This window comes from Heptranchias perlo, chromosome 9, assembly GCF_035084215.1.
Source record: "Heptranchias perlo isolate sHepPer1 chromosome 9, sHepPer1.hap1, whole genome shotgun sequence".
Lineage (NCBI taxonomy): Eukaryota > Metazoa > Chordata > Chondrichthyes > Hexanchiformes > Hexanchidae > Heptranchias > Heptranchias perlo.
Genome location: NC_090333.1, coordinates 86,254,292 through 86,274,755, shown reverse-complemented (window position 1 = coordinate 86,274,755; position 20,464 = coordinate 86,254,292). Strand labels below are relative to the sequence as shown.

Sequence of the window (20,464 nt, the reverse complement as noted above, 5' to 3'; positions counted from 1 at the left end):
CGTGGCTCAGGTAATAATCCAGAGATTTGAGGTTCTGCTTATTAATTTCGACCCGAGCTCCTCAAACTCCCTCAGCAGAACCCCATTCCTGGTTCTACCAATGTCATTGGTTCCTACGTGGACCATGGTAACTGGATCCTCCCCCTCATGCTCCAAGTTCTTCTCCAGCCGTGAGGAGATGTCCTTAACCCTGGCACTGGACCGGAAACACAGCCTTCGGGACTCCCGGTCGCGGCTGCAGAGAACAGTGTCTATCCCCCTGACGATACTGTCCCCTATCACTACCACATTCCTTTTTACTCCCCCCACTTGAATGGCCTCCTGTACCACAGTGCTGTGGTCAGTTTGCCCATCCTCCCTTGTTCTCATCCACACAGGTAGCAAGTACCTCGTACCTGTTGGACAAGGTCAAAGAGCTGAGGCTCCTCCGTCACTACATCCTGGGTCCCCATACCTGCCTGACTCACAGTCACATCCTCCTGACCCTGAACACTGAATGAATCGAAACTACCTAACCGAAGGGGTCTGACTGTCTCCTGGATGAAAGTGTCCAGATAACTCTCCCCCTCCCTGATACATCGCAATGTCTGCAGCTCAGACTCCAGCTCAACAACTCTGAGCTGAAGTTCCTCGAGTTGCAGACACTTACTGCAGATGTGGTCGCTGGGGATCACACTGGTGTGGGGGGGAGGGGGGGAAGATAGAGAAAGGTGAGGCAGAGAGAGTGAAGGGGGCGAGAGATGGGAGGGGGAGAGAAAGGGGAGAGGAGAGAGAGGAGAGGGAGAGAGGGAAGAGAGGGGGAGAGAGGAAGAGGGAGAAGGAGAGAGGAGGGGAGAGCAAAGGAAGGGGAGTGAGAAGGAAGGAGAGAAAGAGTGGAGGGGAGAGAGTGAAGGGAGGGAGGGAGAGAGGGAGAGGAGTGGGAGAGACAGGAGGGAGAGAGGGGAAGGGGTGAAAGAAGGGAAGGGGAGAGAGTGAGGGGGAGGGAAGGGAGTGGGAGTGGGAGGGGAGGGCGAGAGAGGGAAGGGAGTGGGAGGGGAGGGCGAGAGAGGGAAGGGAGTGGGAGGGGAGGGCGAGAGAGGGAAGGGAGTGGGAGGGGAGGGCGAGAGAGGGAAGGGAGTGGGAGTGGGAGTGGGAGGGGAGGGCGAGAGAGGGGAGGGGAGGGAAAGAGAGGAGAGGGAGGGAGAAGGAGAGAGGGCAGAGGGAGGGAGAGGGAGTGAGAGGGGAGGGAGAGCAGGGAAGGGATGAAAGAAAAGAGAGGGAGAGAGGGGAGCGCGAGAGGAAGGGTTTGGGAGATGGGGAAGGATTGAGAGGGGAGGGGGAGAATTACATAGAATTTACAGCACAGAAACAGGCCATTCGGCCCAACTAGACTATCCCAGTGTTTGTGCTCCACACGAGCCTCCTCCCTCCCTACTCCATCTCACCCAATCACCATTTCCTTCTATTCCTTTCTCCCTCATGTGTTTATCCAGCTTCCCCTTCAATGTATCGATGTTATTCACCTCAACCACTCCATGTGGGAGTGAGTTCCACATTCTCACCACTCTCTGGGGAAAGGAGATCCACTCATGGAGGCAGAGGGGATGGCTGAGGTACTAAATGAGTACTTTGTATCTGTCTTTACCAAGGAAGAAGATGCTGCCAGAGTCTCAGTAAAGGAAGATACTGGATGGGCTAAAAATTGATAAAGAAGACGTACTAGAAAGGCTGACTGTACTTAAAGTAGATAAGTCACCCGGTCGGGATGGGATGCATCCGAGGTTGCTGAGGGAAGTAAGGGTGGAAATTGCGGAGGTACTGGCCATAATCTTCCAAACATCCGTAGATAACGGGGGTGGTGCCAGAGGACTGGAGAATTGCAAATGTTACACCCTTGTTCAAAAAAGGGTGTAAGGATAAACCCAGCAACTACAGGCCAGTCAGTTTAACCTCAGCGATGGGGAAAATTTTAGTAACGATAATCCGGGACAGAATTAACAGTCACTTGGACGAGTGTGGACTGATTAGGGAAAGCCAGCACGGATTTGTTAAAGGCAAATCGTGTTTAACTAACCTGATAGAGTTTTTTGATGAGGTAACAGAGAGGGTCGATGAGGGCAATGCAGTTGATGTTGTGCGTATGGACTTTCAAAAGGCGTTTAATAAAGTGCCGCATGGTAGGGTTATCATCAAGATTGAAGCCCATGGAATGAAGGGGGCAGTAGCAACATGGATACAGAATTGGCTAAGTGACAGGAAACAGAGAGTAGTGGTGAACGGTTGTTTTTTGGACTGGAGGGAGGTGTACAGTGGTGTTCCCCAGGGGTCAGTGCTGGGACCACTGCTTTTCTTGATATATATTAATGACTTGGACTTGGGTGTACAGGGCACAATTTCCAAATTTGCAGATGACACAAAACTTGGAAGTGTAGTGAACAGTGAGGAGGATAGTGATAGACTTCAAGAGGATATAGACAGCCTGGTGGAATGGGCGGACATGTGGCAGATGGAATTTAACGCAGAAAAATGTGAAGTGATGCATTTCAGTAAGAAGAACAAAGAGAGGCAATATAAACTAGAGGGCACAATTCCAAAAGGGGGTACAGGAACAGAGAGATCTGGGGGTTTATGTGCACAAATCGTTGAAGGTAGCAGGGCAGGTTGAGAAAGCGGTTAAAAAAGCATACAGGATCCTGGGCTTTATAAATAGAGGCACAGAGCACAAAAGTATGGAAGTCATGATGAACCTTTATAAAACACTGGTTCGGCCACAACTGGAGTATTGTGTCCAGTTCTGGGCACCGCACTTTAGGAAAGATGTGAAAGCCTTAGAGAGGGTGCAGAAGAAATTTACTAGAATGATTCCAGGGATGAGGGACTTTAGTTACGTGGATAGACTGGAGAAGCTGGGGTTGTTCTCCTTGGAACAGAGACGGTTGCGAGGAGATTTGATCGAGGTATTCAAAATCATGAAGGGTCTGGACAGAGTAGATAGAGAGAAACTGTTCCCATTGGTGGAAGGGTCAAGAACCAGAGGACATAGATTTAAGGTGATTGGCAAAAGAACCAAAGGTGACATGAGGAAAAACTTTTTTACACAGCGATGGGTTAGGATCTGGAATGCACTGCCCGAGGGGGTGGTGGAGGCAGATTCAATCGTGGCCTTCAAAAGGGAACTGGATAAGTACTTGAAAGGAAAAAATGTGCAGGGCTACGGGGATATGGCTGGGGGGGGGGGGGGAGTGGGACCAGCTGGATTGCTCTTTCATAGAGCCGGTGCGGAATCGATGGGCCGAATGGCCTCCTTCCGTGCTGGAACCTTCTATGATTCTAAGTTTCTCCTGAATTCCCGATTGGATTTATGAGTGACGATCTTATATTTATGGCCCCCAGTTCCAATCTCCCCACAAGTAGAAACATTTCCTCTACGTTGACCCTATCAAACACTTTCATAACCTGAAAGACCTCGATCAGGTCACCCCTCAGTCTTCAGTTTTGTAGAGAAAAGAGCCCCAGCCTGTCCAGCCTTTCCTGATAGGTAGAACCCCTCAGTTCTGGTATCATCCGAATAAATTGTTTTCCACCTTCCCCACAGCCTCTATACAGTATGGAGATCAGAGAGAGAGAGAGAGGGGGAGAGAGAGAGGTGGGGGGGGAGAGAGAGGGGGGGAGAGAGAGAGAGAGAGAGAGGTGGGGTGGAGAGAGAGAGGGAGGGAGAGAGAGAGAGAGGGGGGAGAGAGAGAGAGAGAGGGGGGGAGAGTGAGGGGGGAGGGAGAGAGAGCGAGAGAGAGAGGGGAGAGGGGGGGAGAGAGAGAGAGAGGGAGAGGGAGAGAGAAAGGGAGAGAGGGAGCGAGGGAGGAGGAGGGGAGAGGTGGAGAGAGGGGAAAGGAAGAGAGTGGCGCAGGGGATAGAGGGGAGGGGGAGAGAGAGGGGAGGGAGGTGGGGTGGAGGATTTGGTGTATGTGGTTGTGTGCGTGAGAGGGTGTTTGAGTCTGTGTGGGTATGTGGGGAGGGTGTATAATTGTGTGGGGAGTTGTGTGTGTGTTGATGTGCGCGTGAGCATGTGTGTGTCCATTTGTGTGTGCGGGTGTGTGTGTGTTTGCGGGTGTGTGTGGGGGTGTCCGTCTGTGTAGGTGTCTGTGCAGGTGTGTGTGTGTGTGTGTGTGTTTATGGGTGTGTGTGTGTGGTCAGTGTGTGCGTGTGTCTGTGTGTGTTTGTGTGTGCGTGTTTGTGTATCTGTTGGTGTGTGTGCGCGTGTGTTTGTGTTGGTGTGTGCACACGTGTGTGTGTGTTTGTGTGTGTAGGATTGTCTTTGTGTGTAGGTCTGTGTAGGTATGAATGTATAGGTGTGTGTAGGTGTGTGTTTTTTCGGTGTGTGTGTAGGTGTGCGTGTGTATGTGTAAGTGTGTGGAGGTTTGTAGGTGTGTGTAGGCGTGTGTGCATGTAGGTGCGTGTGCAGGTGTGAGAGTAGGTGTGTGTGTGTGTGTGTGTGTGTAGGTGTGTGTGTATAGGTGTGCCTAGACATGTGTGCAGGTATGTCTGTGTGTAGGTGTGTGTGTTGGCGTGTGCGTGTGTAGGTGTGTTTGTGTGTGAGTATGGGTGTGTATAGGCATGTGTGTAGGTATGTCTGTGTGTAGGTGCGTGTGTGTGTGTAGGTGTCTTTGTGTTTGTAGGTGAGTGAAGGTATGTATGTGTAGACGTGTGTTGGCATGTGTGTAGGTGTGTGTAGGTGTGTGAAGGTATGTGTTTGTGTGTGTAGGTGTATATTGGTTTGTGTCTGTAGGTGTGTGTAGGTATGCGTGTGTGTAAATATGTGTAGGTGTGTATAGGTGTGTGTGTATGTGTGTGCGTGTGTGTTTGTGTGTGTGTTTGTAGGTATGTGTGTGCAGGTGTGTGAAGGTGTGTGTGTTTGTGTGTGTTTTTTTTTATTCGTTCATGGGATGTGGGCGTCGCTGGCGAGGCCGGCATTTATTGCCCATCCCTAATTGACCTTGAGAAGGTGGTGGTGAGCCGCCTTCTTGAACCGCTGCAGTCCGTGTGGTGAAGGTTCTCCCACAGTGCTGTTAGGAAGGGAGTTCCAGGATTTTGACCCAGCGACGATGAAGGAACGGCGATATATTTCCAAGTCGGGATGGTGTGTGACTTGGAGGGGAACGTGCAGGTGGTGTTGTTCCCATGTACCTGCTGCCCTTGTCCTTCTAGTTGGTAGAGGTCGCGGGTTTGGGAGGTGCTGTCGAAGAAGCCTTGGCGAGTTGCTGCAGTGCATCCTGTGGATGGTACACACTGCAGCCACAGTGCGCCGCTGGTGAAGGGAGTGAATGTTTAGGGTGGTGGATGGGGTGCCAATCAAGCGGGCTGCTTTGTCCTGGATGGTGTCGAGCTTCTTGAGTGTTGTTGGAGCTGCACTCATCCAGACAAGTGGAGAGTATTCCATCACACTCCTGACTTGTGCCTTGTAGATGGTGGAAAGGCTTTGGGGAGTCAGGAGGTGAGTCACTCGCCACAGAATACGCAGCCTCTGACCTGCTCTTGTAGGCACAGTATTTATGTGGCTGGTCCAGTTAAGTTTCTGGTCAATGGTGACCCCCAGGATGTTGATGGTGGGGGATTCGGCGATGGTAATGCCGTTGAATGTCAAGGGGATGCCGTTGAAACTCTCTTTTGTTGGAGATGGTCATTGCCTGGCACTTGTCTGGCACGAATGTTACTTGCCACTTATCTGCCCAAGCCTGGATGTTGTCCAGGTCTTGCTGCATGTGGGCTCGGACTGCTTCATTATCTGAGGGGTTGCAAATGGAACTGAACACTGTGCAATCATCAGCGAACATCCCCATTTCTGACCTTATGATGGAGGGAAGGTCATTGATGAAGCAGCTGAAGATGGTTGGGCCTAGGACACTGCCCTGAGGAACTCCTGCAGCAATGTCCTGGGGCTGAGATGATTGGCCTCCAACAACCACTACCATCTTCCTTTGTGCTAGGTATGACTCCAGCCACTGGAGAGTTTTCCCCCTGATTCCCATTGACTTCAATTTTACCAGGGCTCCTTGGTGCCACACTCGGTCAAATGCTGCCTTGATGTCAAGGGCAGTCACTCTCACCTCACCTCTGGAATTCAGCTCTTTTGTCCATGTTTGGACCAAGGCTGTAATGAGGTCTGGAGCCGAGTGGTCCTGGCGGAACCCAAACTGAGCATCGGTGAGCAGGTTATTGGTGAGTAAATGCCGCTTGATAGCACTGTCGACGACACCTTCCATCACTTTGCTGATGATTGAGAGTAGACTGATGGGGCGGTAATTGGCCGGATTGGATTTGTCCTGCTTTTTGTGGACAGGACATACCTGGGCAATTTTCCACATTGTCGGGTAGATGCCAGTGTTGTAGCTGTACTGGAACAGTTTGGCTAGAGGCGCAGCTAGTTCTGGAGCACAAGACTTCAGCACTACAGCTGGGATGTTGTCTGGGCCCATAGCCTTTGCTGTATCCAGTGCACTCAGCCGTTTCTTGATATCACATGGAATGAATCGAATTGGCTGAAGACTGGCTTCTGTGATGGTGGGGATATCGGGAGGAGGCCGAGATGGATCATCCACTCGGCACTTCTGGCTGAAGATGGTCGCAAACGCTTCAGCCTTGTCTTTTGCACTCACGTGCTGAACTCCGCCATCATTGAGGATGGGGATGTTTACAGAGCCTCCTCTTCCCGTTAGTTGTTTAATTGTCCACCACCATTCACGACTGGTTGTGGCAGGACTGCAGAGCTTTGATCTGATCCATTGGTTGTGGAATCGCTTAGCTCTGTCTATAGCATGTTGCTTCCGCTGTTTAGCATGCATGTAGTCCTGAGTTGTAGCTTCACCAGGTTGGCACCTCATCTTTAGGTACACCTAATGCTGCTCCTGGCATGCTCTTCTACACTCCTCATTGAAGCAGGGTTGATCCCCTGGTTTGTGTATGTGTGTTGGTGTGTGTGTGTAGGTGTGCGTGTAGTTGTGTGTAGGTACATGTGCATGTAGGTGTGTAGAGGCGTGTGTAAATGTGTGTAGGTCTGTGTGTGTAGGTTGTGTGTGTAGTGGTGTGTATGTGTAGGTGTATTGTGTGTGTAGGTCTGTGTAGGTATGTGTGCCTCAGTGTTTGTAGGTGTGTGTTGGTGTGTGTAGGCGTATATGTGTAAGTGTGTGTAGGTATGTGTGTGGTGTGTAAGTTTATCGATGTGTGTGGGTGTGTGTGGTGTGTGTGCATGTGCAGGTGTGCGTGAGTAGGTGTGTGTAGATGTGTGTATGTGTGCGTGTGGAGGTATGAGTGCATGTCAGTGTGTAGGCATGTGTAGGTGTGTGTGTGGGTGTAAGTGTGTGTAGGTGCATGTGTGTGTAGTTATGAGTATGTGTGTAGGTATGTATGTATCGACGTGTGTAGGTGTGTGTATAGGTGTGTATTGGTGTGTGCTGGTGTGTATAGGTGTGTATTGGTGTGTGCTGGTGTGTGTAGGCATGTGTAGGCGTGTGTTGGTGTGTGTTGGTGTGTGTAGGTGTGTGTTAGTGTGTGTCGGCATGTGTAGTTGTGTGTTGGTGTGTGTAGGCATGTGTTGGTGTGTAGGTGTGTGTTGGTGTGTATTGGTGTGTGTCGGCATGTGTAGGTGTGTGTTGGTGTGTGTTGGTGTGTGTAAGTGTGTGGGTGTGTGTTAGTATATGTAGTTGTGTGTTAGTGTGTGTAGTCATGTGTAGGCATGTGTTGGTGTGTTTAGGTGTGTGTAGGTGTGTGTAGGTGTGTGTAGGTGTGTGTAGGTGTGTGTTAGTATGTGTAGGTGTATGTTGGTGTGTGTAGGTGTGTGTTGGTGTGTGTAGGTGTGTGTAGATGTGTGTAGGTGTGTGTAGGTGTGTGTAGGTGTGTGTGGGTGTGTGTGGGTGTGTGTAGGTGTGTGTAGATGTGTGTGTAGATGTGTGTAGGCGTGTGTTAGTATGTGTAGGTGTGTGTTGGTGTGTGTAGGTGTGTGTAGGTGTGTGTGGGTGTGTGTGGGTGTGTGTAGATGTGTATGTAGGTGTGTGTAGGTGTGTGTAGGTGTGTGTTAGTATGTGTAGGTGTGTGTAGGTGTGTGTGTAGGCGTGTGTAGATGTGTGTAGGTGTGTGTTAGTATGTGTAGGTGTGTGTAGGTGTGTGTAGGTGTGTGTTAGTATGTGTAGGTGTGTGTTGGTGTGTGTAGGTGTGTGTTGGTGTGTGTTGGTGTGTGTAGGTGTGTGTTAGTATGTGTAGGTGTGTGTTGGTGTGTGTAGGTGTGTGTTGGTGTGTGTTGGTGTGTGTAGGTGTGTGTTAGTATGTGTAGGTGTGTGTTGGTGTGTGTAGGTGTGTGTAGGTGTGTGTTGGTGTGTGTAGGTGTGTGTAGGCGTGTGCTGCTTACCTTTGCAATGAAACTGATCTCCCAGCCATCGAAGGTGAACTGGAACGGCTCCCATTGCACCTCCACTGCCGTGTCTGTGATGGTTTTGAAGCGAAGGCCTTTGGGAGTGGACAGATCTGCGGAGAGACGGCAGAGATTGGTGAGAGCCGGCAGTGAGCAAACGTCCTTACCATTCCCTGCCACCGGCTGAGGTTCAGACCTTTCACTGAGGTTGATGTCTTACTCAGTTACTAACTCCACTTTGGATAAAGAAACAGTGGGAGAAACGGGGGGGGGGGTGTGGGGGGGGAGTGAGGGCGATGAGCCGAGGCACCAACCCAGCAAACACGGTCACATCTTCAATGGAGTCCAAACAGAGTGTGGTGCTCCTGTCTCTCACTGAGCTGATCATTCTGATTGTACAGAGACAGACACGTACTGGGGCTTCACCCCTGGAGCAGCACACAATCGTTCACACTTTACCACACCCAGGACTAGTATTTATATAGAATCTTTCACAAGCCTCGTCTGCCCCTCTCAGGTGGATGTAAAAGATCCCATGACCACTATTTCAACGAAGAGTGGGGGAGTTCTCCCCGGTGTCCTGGTCAATATTTATTGGCTGCATATAGTGACACGATTCTGCCTCCAACTCACTGACTGACACGGTGGTGTCAATGGTCACAGTGACATTAATCCCTCAACCAATGTCACTAAAACAGATCATCTGCTCATTATCTCATTGTTGTTTGTGGGATCTTGCTGTGCACAAATTGGCTGCTGTGTTTCCGACATTACAACAGTGACTACACTTTAAATGTACTTCATTGGCTGTAAAGTGCTTTGGAACGTCCTGAAGTGATGGGGTTACTGTATGGACCAATCACTGGGCAGAGTGAACCCTGGCCCAAATCCTCGAAACCACACGGAAATCAGCAATCAACGCATCTCACAACACACCATCTGACTGATGAATTCAATTATGGGCTGCTTGAGTTAACAGTTACCTTGACGAACATCTGTTGAACAAATTTGGGATTCTCTTTACTTTAACCCTTTGCATTCCCAAGCTACTTGGTAACCCACCCCCGCTCCCCCCTCCTTACAGACCCGAGCAGGTGGGAGAAGATCAGATTTCAGGGGAGATTCCAGTTATCAAAGTACTTTAGGGTTCGAATGAAAGTATAATCATCGGACGGGGTGTTTCATTTTATAAACAGAGACTCTACAGGGGGGAGGGGGAGGGGGAGGGAGGAGGGGGGAGGGGGAGGGGGAGGGAGGAGGGAGGGAGAGGGAGGGTGGGGTAGGAGAGGGTGGGGTAGGGAGGGAGGGAGGTAGAGGGAGGGTGGGATAGGGAGAGGGTGGGGTAGGGAGGGAGGGAGGTAGAGGGAGGGTGGGGTAGGGAGGGAGGGAGGGGGAGAGTAGGGTAGGGAGGGAGGGAGGGAGAGGGTGGGGTAGGGAGGGAGGGTGGGGTAGGGAGGGAGGGAGGGAGGGTGGGGTAGGGAGGGAGGGAGGGGGAGAGTAGGGTAGGGCGAGGGAGGGAGAGGGAGGGTGGGGTAGGGAGGGAGGGAGGGGGAGAGTAGTGTAGGGAGAGGGAGGGAGAGGGAGGGTGGGGTAGGGAGGGAGAGAGTAGGGTAGGGCGAGGGAGGGTGGGGTAGGGAGGGAGGGAGGGGGAGAGTAGGGTAGGGTGAGGGAGAGTAGGGAGGGAGGGAGGTAGGGGGAGAGTAGGGTAGGGCGAGGGAGGGTGGGGTAGGGAGGGAGGGAGGGGGAGAGTAGGGAGGGAGAGGGAGGGTGGGGTAGGGAGGGAGGGAGGGGGAGAGTAGGGAGGGAGAGGGAGGGTGGGGTAGGGAGGGAGGGAGGGAGGGGGAGAGTAGGGAGGGAGAGGGAGGGTGGGGTAGGGAGGGAGGGAGGGGGAGAGTAGGGAGGGCGAGGGAGGGTGGTGAGCTGCCTTCTTGAACCACTGCAGTCTGTGTGGTGAAGGTTCTCCCATATCTAAGCTGCAAGAATCGGTCTCCTTCCAAGCTCTGCCCTGTGAACTGAGTAACTACACTTGGAATCAGATTGCTGCAGGATCCAGAAGTTGCTCAGTGGGGCATCTCGAGGCATGAGGCATGAGGCATTAGTTCGGCTTTTCTTTGCCTCCTTCAGCCCTGGGAGTGTGAGCTGATCACGGAACAGCGAGGGCAGCGGGGCCTTGGTGAACGAGGGGACCAACAGTCTCTCTCCTGAAACAAGGAGAGTTAATGATTGAGAAATAAACAGAGGAACAACGGAGAAGGGAATTAGGGTGAATTCGAGTCAAATCAGAGAAATAGAGGGAAAGAAAGATTAGATTGAGAGAGAGAAAAGGACAGAGAGGAAAAGTAAGAAACAAATTTTAAAAATTAATAATTTGAAAAGCTCCAGTTGTAGGAATGAGACTCCAGAGTTTCGATTGTTCCCTTTCGGGGCGGGAGAGGTTGATTCTCTTTGCAGGGACATAAATCTCCTCATTAAAAGGGTCCTTACGCTGTTAATTACCAGCCCTACCTTCCTGCGGCGAGTTTAATGAGTTATTAATGCAGCAATTTGATGAAACTCACGGGGAGGTCGAGGACGAGCTGCCGTTTCCGTGAGACTAATGGGAGAGCGGCGGAAATCATCCAGCAACTTGTGACCCTTCACAACTCACGGGGGAATCTCTTCCTCACCACAAATCACTGGGTTATTTACAGACTAATAACGGTGAACGCCATTAAACACAACATTATTTTCCCAACAAACTCTGGGCCCCTGTGACATCTGGGAGCTGAATGATTGTCAAGTTTAAAAAACAAATCTCATACAAACTCCAAAGGCTCCTTCGAGCGAACAAATTCTGTGTCCTGATTTCGGACGATGGTATTTCTCAAATCTCTTCCACATGAGAAGGATTTTCATGCCTTATGCACCAGCAATTCACAGTGATTTAAATTCAAACCCCATCACAATCTGCCTGGCTTCATTCGAGCAAACAAATTGAAGAGAAAGAAAAGTGCTTTAATACCAGATCTTGATTATTCAAAACTAAATTGCAGTTGGCAGCTTAACTCTCTCATCGACCTCCTCAATTGGCTGGGAATTCAAATTCAATAATAATTTTACTCTTTCATTCAAATCGATACATTTAAGGGGAAGCTGGATAAACACATGAGGGAGAAAGGAATAGAAGGAAATGGTGATTGGGTGAGATGGAGTAGGGAGGGAGGAGGCTCGTGTGGAGCATAAACACCGGGATAGAACCGTTGGGCCGAATGGCCTGTTTCTGTGCTGTTGGTTCATTATAACTCAGTGTAAATAAGGCACTTGCATTCGCTCTTTTCTAACCGTGTATTATTTGTGCTTTGTACTCTGTCAGTGGAATTCAGTGATCCCCACAACACAATGAGCTTGTGAAGAACTGAATCACCAAAGGATTGATTGTAATTAACTTTAGAATCCAGGTTATCATTCGAGCTTTCTCTTTAAGTAGTTCGAACTTGGCACACGGTTACTGGAGCTCCTTGAATATTCTCAGCTGTCACATTTAATTTTTGTTCACTCCCAGTCATACAGCACCTTCAGTGTTGTAAAACCTCCCATGGTGCTTCACAGGAGCGTAATCAGACAAAATTTGACACCGAGCCATATAAGGAGATAATGGCCCAGATTTTCTTGCCAAAATAACAGTGAGGCCAATAGTGCTTGCCGTTACTTCTATTTAAATGGTACAGCAATGTCAGGTGTGGGGCAGATCCGGGGTTAAACTCAAATCCAAAAGTTGTTGTCCGAGATACACTGTTCTCTGTTAGCCTCGTGAAAACAGCATCTCACCGTCTGCCCCACCACTGAAAAGCATTGAACGGCGTGAAGTTGCTGGATTTGCCTGTCGATGTGAACTAAACTTGTCACAGAAAGTTAACTGTCCATTCCAGTCTAAGTACCTTTTAACAACCTGATAAGTGTTAATTACTGCCAGTCAACCCCTCTGGCACTGAAAATTACAAGTGTGGAGTCTCATTCCTTCAGGTTTTAATTGTTGGAGATTTTAAAAATGTCAAAATTTAAAATAAAATCTTTTCTTTCACTTTCCCTTTCTCATAGAGTCATAGAGTTATACAGCACGGATAGAGGCCCTTCGGCCCATCGTGTCCGCGCCGGCCATCAAGCCCAGTCTACTCTAATCCCATATTCCAGCATTTGGTCCGTAGCCTTGTATGCTATGGCATTTCAAGTGCTCATCCAAATGCTTCTTGAATGTTGTGAGGGTTCCTGCCTCCACAACCCTTTCAGGCAGTGAGTTCCAGACTCCAACCACCCTCTGGGTGAAAAAGTTCTTTCTCAAATCCCCTCTAAACCTCCCGCCTTTTACCTTGAATCTATGCCCCCTTGTTATAGAACCCTCAACGAAGGGAAAAAGCTCCTTAGTATCCATCCTATCTGTGCCCCTCATAATTTTGTGCACCTCAATCATGTCCCCCCTCAGCCTCCTCTGCTCCAAGGAAAACAAACCCAATCTTCCCAGTCTCTCTTCATAGCTGAAGCGCTCCAGCCCTGGTAACATCCTGGTGAATCTCCTCTGCACCCTCTCCAAAGCGATCACATCCTTCCTGTAGTGTGGCGACCAGAACTGCACACAGTACTCCAGCTGTGGCCTAACCAGTGTTTTATACAGCTCCATCATAACCTCCTTGCTCTTATATTCTATGCCTCGGCTAATAAAGGCAAGTATCCCTTTCTGTCTATTTTTTCTCTCTCTCTTTATTTCTCTTTCTCTACCTGATTTAAGATTGAATTTACCTGCTCTAATTTACATTTCCTTCTCAGTCCTTGGGCTGATTATTTCCCAATCCTTCACTCTGATTGTTTAGGGAGATACCCAGTTACTTGTCCTGTTCACTCAGGTCCCAGATGCCCTGTTTCCCTCACTGTGATGTTATCAGCTCACATTTCAGCAACTCACCACCCAAAAAATTAAACAACCTAAACGTACCAGGGCAAGTCTAACGAATGTTGACATCGTTAGATTTACTCCTACAGCAAAATCTGGCCTAAATATTCCAGGTTATAAGGTCTTTAGAAAGAACAGGGGAATTGGGAAAGGAGGAGGCCCAATATTGATCAGGGACACGATTACAGGATTAGAAAGAGGGGATATCAGTAAGGGTGAGCAGGCAGTCGAAACTCTCGGGGTAGAATTGAGGAATAGAAAAGGAGAGCTGTTTATAGACCTCTGGATAACAGGGATAAAGTAGCAGGATACAGAAACGCAGAGATCAGAGAAGCTCGTTGCAAAAACAGAGTGGTGATAATGGGAGACTTTAATTTTCACACAGACTCGGAACAGCTCGAGTCACAAAGGCAGTGAATTTCTTGAGTGTATTCGGGACAGTTTTCTGGAACAATGGCCCCGATATTAGCGGGGAGGCGGGTTGGCAGCGGGGGAGGGCGATCGGGCGTGTGGCAAACCCGCATGAACCAAACTTACTGTTTCTGACGTGATCGCACTTTGATTGCTGATGATTAACATCCTGTCCGGGATTCGCGCCCGGCAACTAGCCCGATTGACAGGCTGGCTGCCGTCAGGAGTTGCAACACGAGGCCGTGGGGGGGGGGGGGGGGGGGGAAAGAGAGACAGCCAGACGTCATCTGGCGCTGAACTGGAAGACCGGGGCGGGGGAGAGGGGAAGACCAGGAGGGAGAGTGTGTGCTCCTATAAACGTGTCAGAGTGTGTGCTCCTATAAACGTGTCAGAGTGTGTGCTCCTATAAACGTGTCAGAGTGTGTGCTCCTATAAACGTGTCAGAGTGTGTGCTCCTATAAACGTGTCAGAGTGTGTGCTCCTATAAACGTGTCAGAGTGTGTGCTCCTATAAACGTGTCAGAGTGTGTGCTCCTATAAACGTGTCAGAGTGTGTGCTCCTATAAACGTGTCAGAGTGTGTGCTCCTATAAACGTGTCAGAGTGTGTGCTCCTATAAACGTGTCAGAGTGTGTGGTCCTATAAACGTGTCAGAGTGTGTGGTCCTATAAACGTGTCAGAGTGTGTGCTCCTATAAACGTGTCAGAGTGTGTGGTCCTATAAACGTGTCAGAGTGTGTGGTCCTATAAACGTGTCAGAGTGTGTGCTCCTATAAACGTGTCAGAGTGTGTGGTCCAATAAACGTGTCAGAGTGTGTGCTCCTATAAACGTGTCAGAGTGTGTGCTCCTATAAACGTGTCAGAGTGTGTGGTCCAATAAACGTGTCAGAGTGTGTGCTCCTATAAACGTGTCAGAGTGTGTGCTCCTATAAACGTGTCAGAGTGTGTGCTCCTATAAACGTGTCAGAGTGTGTGGTCCTATAAACGTGTCAGAGTGTGTGGTCCTATAAACGTGTCAGAGTGTGTGCTCCTATAAACGTGTCAGAGTGTGTGGTCCTATAAACGTGTCAGAGTGTGTGGTCCTATAAACGTGTCAGAGTGTGTGCTCCTATAAACGTGTCAGAGTGTGTGGTCCAATAAACGTGCCAGAGTGTGTGCTCCTATAAACGTGTCAGAGTGTGTGGTCCAATAAACGTGCCGGAGTGTGTGCTCCTATAAACGTGTCAGAGTGTGTGGTCCAATAAACGTGCCGGAGTGTGTGCTCCTATAAACGTGTCAGAGTGTGTGCTCCTATAAACGTGTCAGAGTGTGTGCTCCTATAAACGTGTCAGAGTGTGTGCTCCTATAAACGTGTCAGAGTGTGTGCTCCTAAAAACGTGTCAGAGTGTGTGCTCCTATGAACGTGTCAGAGTGTGTGGTCCAATAAACGTGTCAGAGTGTGTGGTCCAATAAACGTGTCAGAGTGTGTGCTCCTATAAACGTGTCAGAGTGTGTGCTCCAATAAACGTGTCAGAGTGTGTGCTCCTATAAACGTGTCAGAGTGTGTGGTCCAATAAACGTGTCAGAGTGTGTGCTCCTATAAACGTGTCAGTGTGTGCTCCAATAAACGTGTCAGAGTGTGAGGTCCAACAAATGTGTCAGATTGTGCGGTCATATAAACGTGCCGGAGTGCGAGGTCCGCTAAACGTGCCGGAGTGTGTGGTCGTGTAAATGTGCCGGAGTGTGTGGTCGTGTAAACGTGCCGGAGTGTGTGGTCCGCTAAACGTGCCGGATTGTGTGGTCGTGTAAACGTGCCGGAGTGTGTGGTCGTGTAAACGTGCCGGAGCGCGTGGTCCGCTAAACGTGCCGGATTGTGTGGTCGTGTAAACGTGCCGGAGTGTGTGGTCCTATAAACGTGCCGGAGTGTGTGGTCGTGTAAACGTGCCGAAGTGTGTGGTCCAATAAACGTGCCGGAGTGTGTGGTCGTGTAAACGTGCCGGAGTGTGTGGTCGTGTAAACGTGCCGGAGTGTGTGGTCCTATAAACGTGCCGGAGTGTGTGGTCGTGTAAACGTGCCGGTGTGTGTGGTCGTGTAAACGTGCCGGATTGTGTGGTCGTGTAAACGTGCCGGAGTGTGTGGTCCTATAAACGTGCCGGAGTGCGTGGTCCTATAAACGTGCCGGAGTGTGTGGTCGTGTAAACGTGCCGGAGTGTGTGGTCGTGTAAACGTGCCGGAGTGTGTGGTCCTATAAACGTGCCGGAGTGTGTGGTCGTGTAAACGTGCCGGAGTGTGTGGTCGTGTAAACGTGCCGGAGTGTGTGGTCCTATAAACGTGCCGGAGTGTGTGGTCCTATAAACGTGCCGGAGTGTGTGGTCGTGTAAACGTGCCGGAGTGTGTGGTCCTATAAACGTGCCGGAGTGTGTGGTCCTATAAACGTGCCGGAGTGTGTGGTCGTGTAAACGTGCCGGAGTGTGTGGTCGTGTAAACGTGCCGGAGTGTGTGGTCGTGTAAACGTGCCGGAGTGTGTGGTCGTGTAAACGTGCTGGAGTGTGTGGTGCAAACACTTGACATCGTGCAGTGGTACTTACGCGTGATTAGCCGTGAGTTTGTGGGCACACTCAGCTTGTTATTCAGCACAGCATAGACATTAATGTTGTATTCAAGGCCGGGCTCCAGTCCTTCGATGGTGGCTTCTGTCCAGTCCCCTGGAACACGTAACTCCAACTGTACCCCGCCCGGGACCGTGGGAATGTAGGTGAGGAGATATTCGGTGATTGCCATCGGCCCCTGCCACTCCAGATCAATGGTGCGATCAGTGACACCAGTCACATGCAGGGCTCTAGGTGGAACAACTGAGAAAAAAAGAAAGCAAGAGTTTCAACCAATGGTGAAAGGAAACGTTCACAGCACACACAAGCTAATCTCTCGATGTACAAGTACTCTGCCTCACCTCCACCCCACCCCCGCATTCCCCCCATTATACTCCTCCAAGCGTCCTCAGTGTACTAAAAGCATGTTTTACTGCACGCTCTTCAACCCCATATTACAGAGAGACGTGTATCGATATTACAGAGAGACGTGTATCAATATTACACGGAGATGTGTATCTATATTACAGAGAGACGTGTATCTATATTACATGGAGATGTGTACCTATATTACAGAGAGACAAGTATCTATGTTACACGGAGATATGTACCGAAATTACAGAGAGACGTGTATCTATGTTACATGGAGACATGTACCTATATTACACGGAGATGTGTACCTATATTACAGAGAGACGTGTATCTATATTAAAGAGAAGTGTATCTATATTAGAGAGAGACATGTATCTATATTAAAGAGAAGTGTATCTATATTACAGAGAGAGGTGTACCTATATTACACGGAGACGTGTACCTATATTACAGAGAGACGTGTATCTATATTAAAGAGAAGTGTATCTATATTAGAGAGAGACATGTATCTATATTAAAGAGAAGTGTATCTATATTACAGAGAGAGGTGTACCTATATTACACGGAGACGTGTACCTATATTACAGAGAGACGTGTATCTATATTAAAGAGAAGTGTATCTATATTAGAGAGAGACATGTATCTATATCACAGAGAGTTGTGTATCTTTATTACCTAGAGACATTTATCGATATTACAGGGAGATATGTATCTATATTGCAGAGGGACGTGTATATATATTACAGAGTGATTTGCATCTATATTACGGGGAGATGTGGATCTATATTGTTGGAAGATGTGTATCTATATTACAGACAGATGTGTATTTATATTATAGACGGATGTGTATCTATATTAAAGAGAGACATGTATCTATATTACAAAAAGACTTGTATCTATATTACAGAGAGACGTGTATCTATATTACAAACAGACGTGTATCTATATTACAGAGAGAGTGTAACTATATTACATGGAGATGTGTATCTATATTACAGAGGGACGTGTATCTATATTACACAGAGACATGTACCAATATTATAGAGAGACGTGTATCTTTAATTCAAAGAGAAGTGTATCCATATTACAGAGAGACGTGTCTCTATATTACAGAGAGACGTGTCTCTATATTACAGAGAGACGTGTATCTATATTGAAGGGAGACGTGTATCTATATTACAGAGAGACGTGTATCGATATTGAAGGGAGACGTGTATCTATATTACAGAGGGATGAGTATCTATATTACAGAGAGACGTGTATCTATATTACAGAGAGACGTGTATCTATATTACAGAGAGAAATGTATCCATATTACATGGAGATGTGTATCTATATTACAGAGAGACGTGTATCGATATTACACGGAGATGTGTATCTATATTACAGAGAGACGTGTATCTATATTACAGAGGGATGAGTATCTATATTACAGTGAGAAGTGTATCTATATTGAAGGGAGACGTGTATCTATATTACAGAGAGACGTGTATCTATATTACACGGAGACGTGTACCTATATTATAGAGAGATGTGTATCAAAATTACAAAGAGACGTGTATCTACATTACACGGAGACATGTACCTATATTACACGGAGACGTGTATCTATATTACAGAGGGACGTGTATCTATATTACATGGAGACGTGTACCTACATTACAGAGAGACGTGTACCTATATTACAGAGAGACGTGTACCTATATTACAGAGAGATGTGTATCTATGTTACAGAGAGACATGTACCTATATTACAGAAAGACGAGTACCTATATTACAGAGAGACGTGTATCTATGTTACATGGAGACATGTACCTATATTACAGAGAGACGTGTATCTATGTTACAGAGAGACGTGTACATATAGTACAGAGAGACGTGTACATATATTAGAGAGAGACGTGTATCTATATTAAAGAGAAGTGTATCTATATTAGAGAGAGACATGTATCTATATCACAGAGAGTTGTGTATCTTTATTACCTGGAGACATTTATCGATATTACAGGGAGATATGTATCTATATTGCAGAGGGACGTGTATATATATTACAGAGTGATTTGCATCTATATTACGGGGAGATGTGGATCTATATTGTAGGAAGATGTGTATCTATATTACAGACAGATGTGTATTTATATTATAGACGGATGTGTATCTATATTAAAGAGAGACATGTATCTATATTACAAACAGACGTGTATCTATATTACAGAGAGAGTGTTACTATATTACACGGAGATGAGTATCTATATTACAGAGGGACGTGTATCTATGTTACAGAGAGACGTGTACATATATTACAGAGAGACGTGTACATATATTACAGAGAGACGTGTATCTATATTAAAGAGAAGTGTATCTATATCACAGAGAGTTGTGTATCTTTATTACCTAGAGACATTTATCGATATTACAGGGAGATATGTATCTATATTGCAGAGGGACGTGTATATATATTACACAGAGACATGTACCTATATTATAGAGAGACGTGTATCTTTAATTCAAAGAGACGTGTATCCATATTACAGAGAGACGTGTCTCTATATTACAGAGAGACGTGTATCTATATTGAAGGGAGACGTGTATCTATATTACAGAGGGATGAGTATCTATATTACAGTGAGACGTGTATCTATATTGAAGGGTGATGTGTGTCTGTATTACAGAGCGAAGTGTATCTACATTACAGGGAGATGTGTATCTATATTACAGAGAGACGTGTATCTATATTACACGGAGATGAGTATCTATATTACAGAGAAGTGTATCTATATTAGAGAGAGACATGTATCTATATCGCAGAGAGTTGTGTATCTTTATTACCTAGAGACATTTATCGATATTACAGGGAGATATGTATCTATATTGCAGAGGGACGTGTATATATATTACAGAGTGATTTGCATCTATATTACGGGGAGATGTGGATCTATATTGTTGGAAGATGTGTATCTATATTACAGACAGATGTGTATTTATATTATAGACGGATGTGTATCTATATTAAAGAGAGACATGTATCTATATTACAAACAGACTTGTATCTATATTACAGAGAGACGTGTATCTATATTACAAACAGACGTGTATCTATATTACAGAGAGAGTGTAACTATATTACATGGAGATGTGTATCTATATTACAGAGGGACGTGTATCTATATTACACAGAGACATGTACCAATATTATAGAGAGACGTGTATCTTTAATTCAAAGAGAAGTGTATCCATATTACAGAGAGACGTGTCTCTATATTACAGAGAGACGTGTCTCTATATTACAGAGAGACGTGTATCTATATTGAAGGGAGAAGTGTATCTATATTACAGAGGGATGAGTATCAATATTACAGAGAGATGTGTATCTATATTACAGAGGGATGAGTATCTATATTACAGTGAGAAGTGTATCTATATTGAAGGGAGACGTGTATCTATATTACAGAGAGACGTGTATCTATATTACACGGAGACGTGTACCTATATTATAGAGAGATGTGTATCAAAATTACAAAGAGACGTGTATCTACATTACACGGAGACATGTACCTATATTACACGGAGACGTGTATCTATATTACAGAGGGACGTGTATCTATATTACATGGAGACGTGTACCTATATTATAGAGAGACGTGTATCTATATTACAGAGGGACGTGTATCTACATTACACGGAGACATGTACCAATATTATAGAGAGACGTGTATCTCTGTAACAAAGAGATGTGTATCGATATTACAGAGAGACGTGTATCTAAATTACGGAGGGACGTGTATCTATATTACAGAGAGACGTGTATCTATATTA

General features: G+C 47.2%; 1 protein-coding gene across 1 annotated transcript in view; it reads right to left on the bottom strand.

Moving 5' to 3' along the window:
• Nucleotides 1-20,464, bottom strand: part of tnr (tenascin R (restrictin, janusin)) — a 349,786-nt gene that overhangs the window by 252,767 nt on the left and 76,555 nt on the right. The window contains exons 3-4 of the mRNA XM_067989625.1: nt 16,277-16,540; nt 8,375-8,490 (exon numbers count right to left, since the gene is read on the bottom strand). Coding sequence (XP_067845726.1) covers nt 8,375-8,490; nt 16,277-16,540 — 380 coding nt within the window. The remainder of the gene's footprint in view (nt 1-8,374; nt 8,491-16,276; nt 16,541-20,464) is intronic.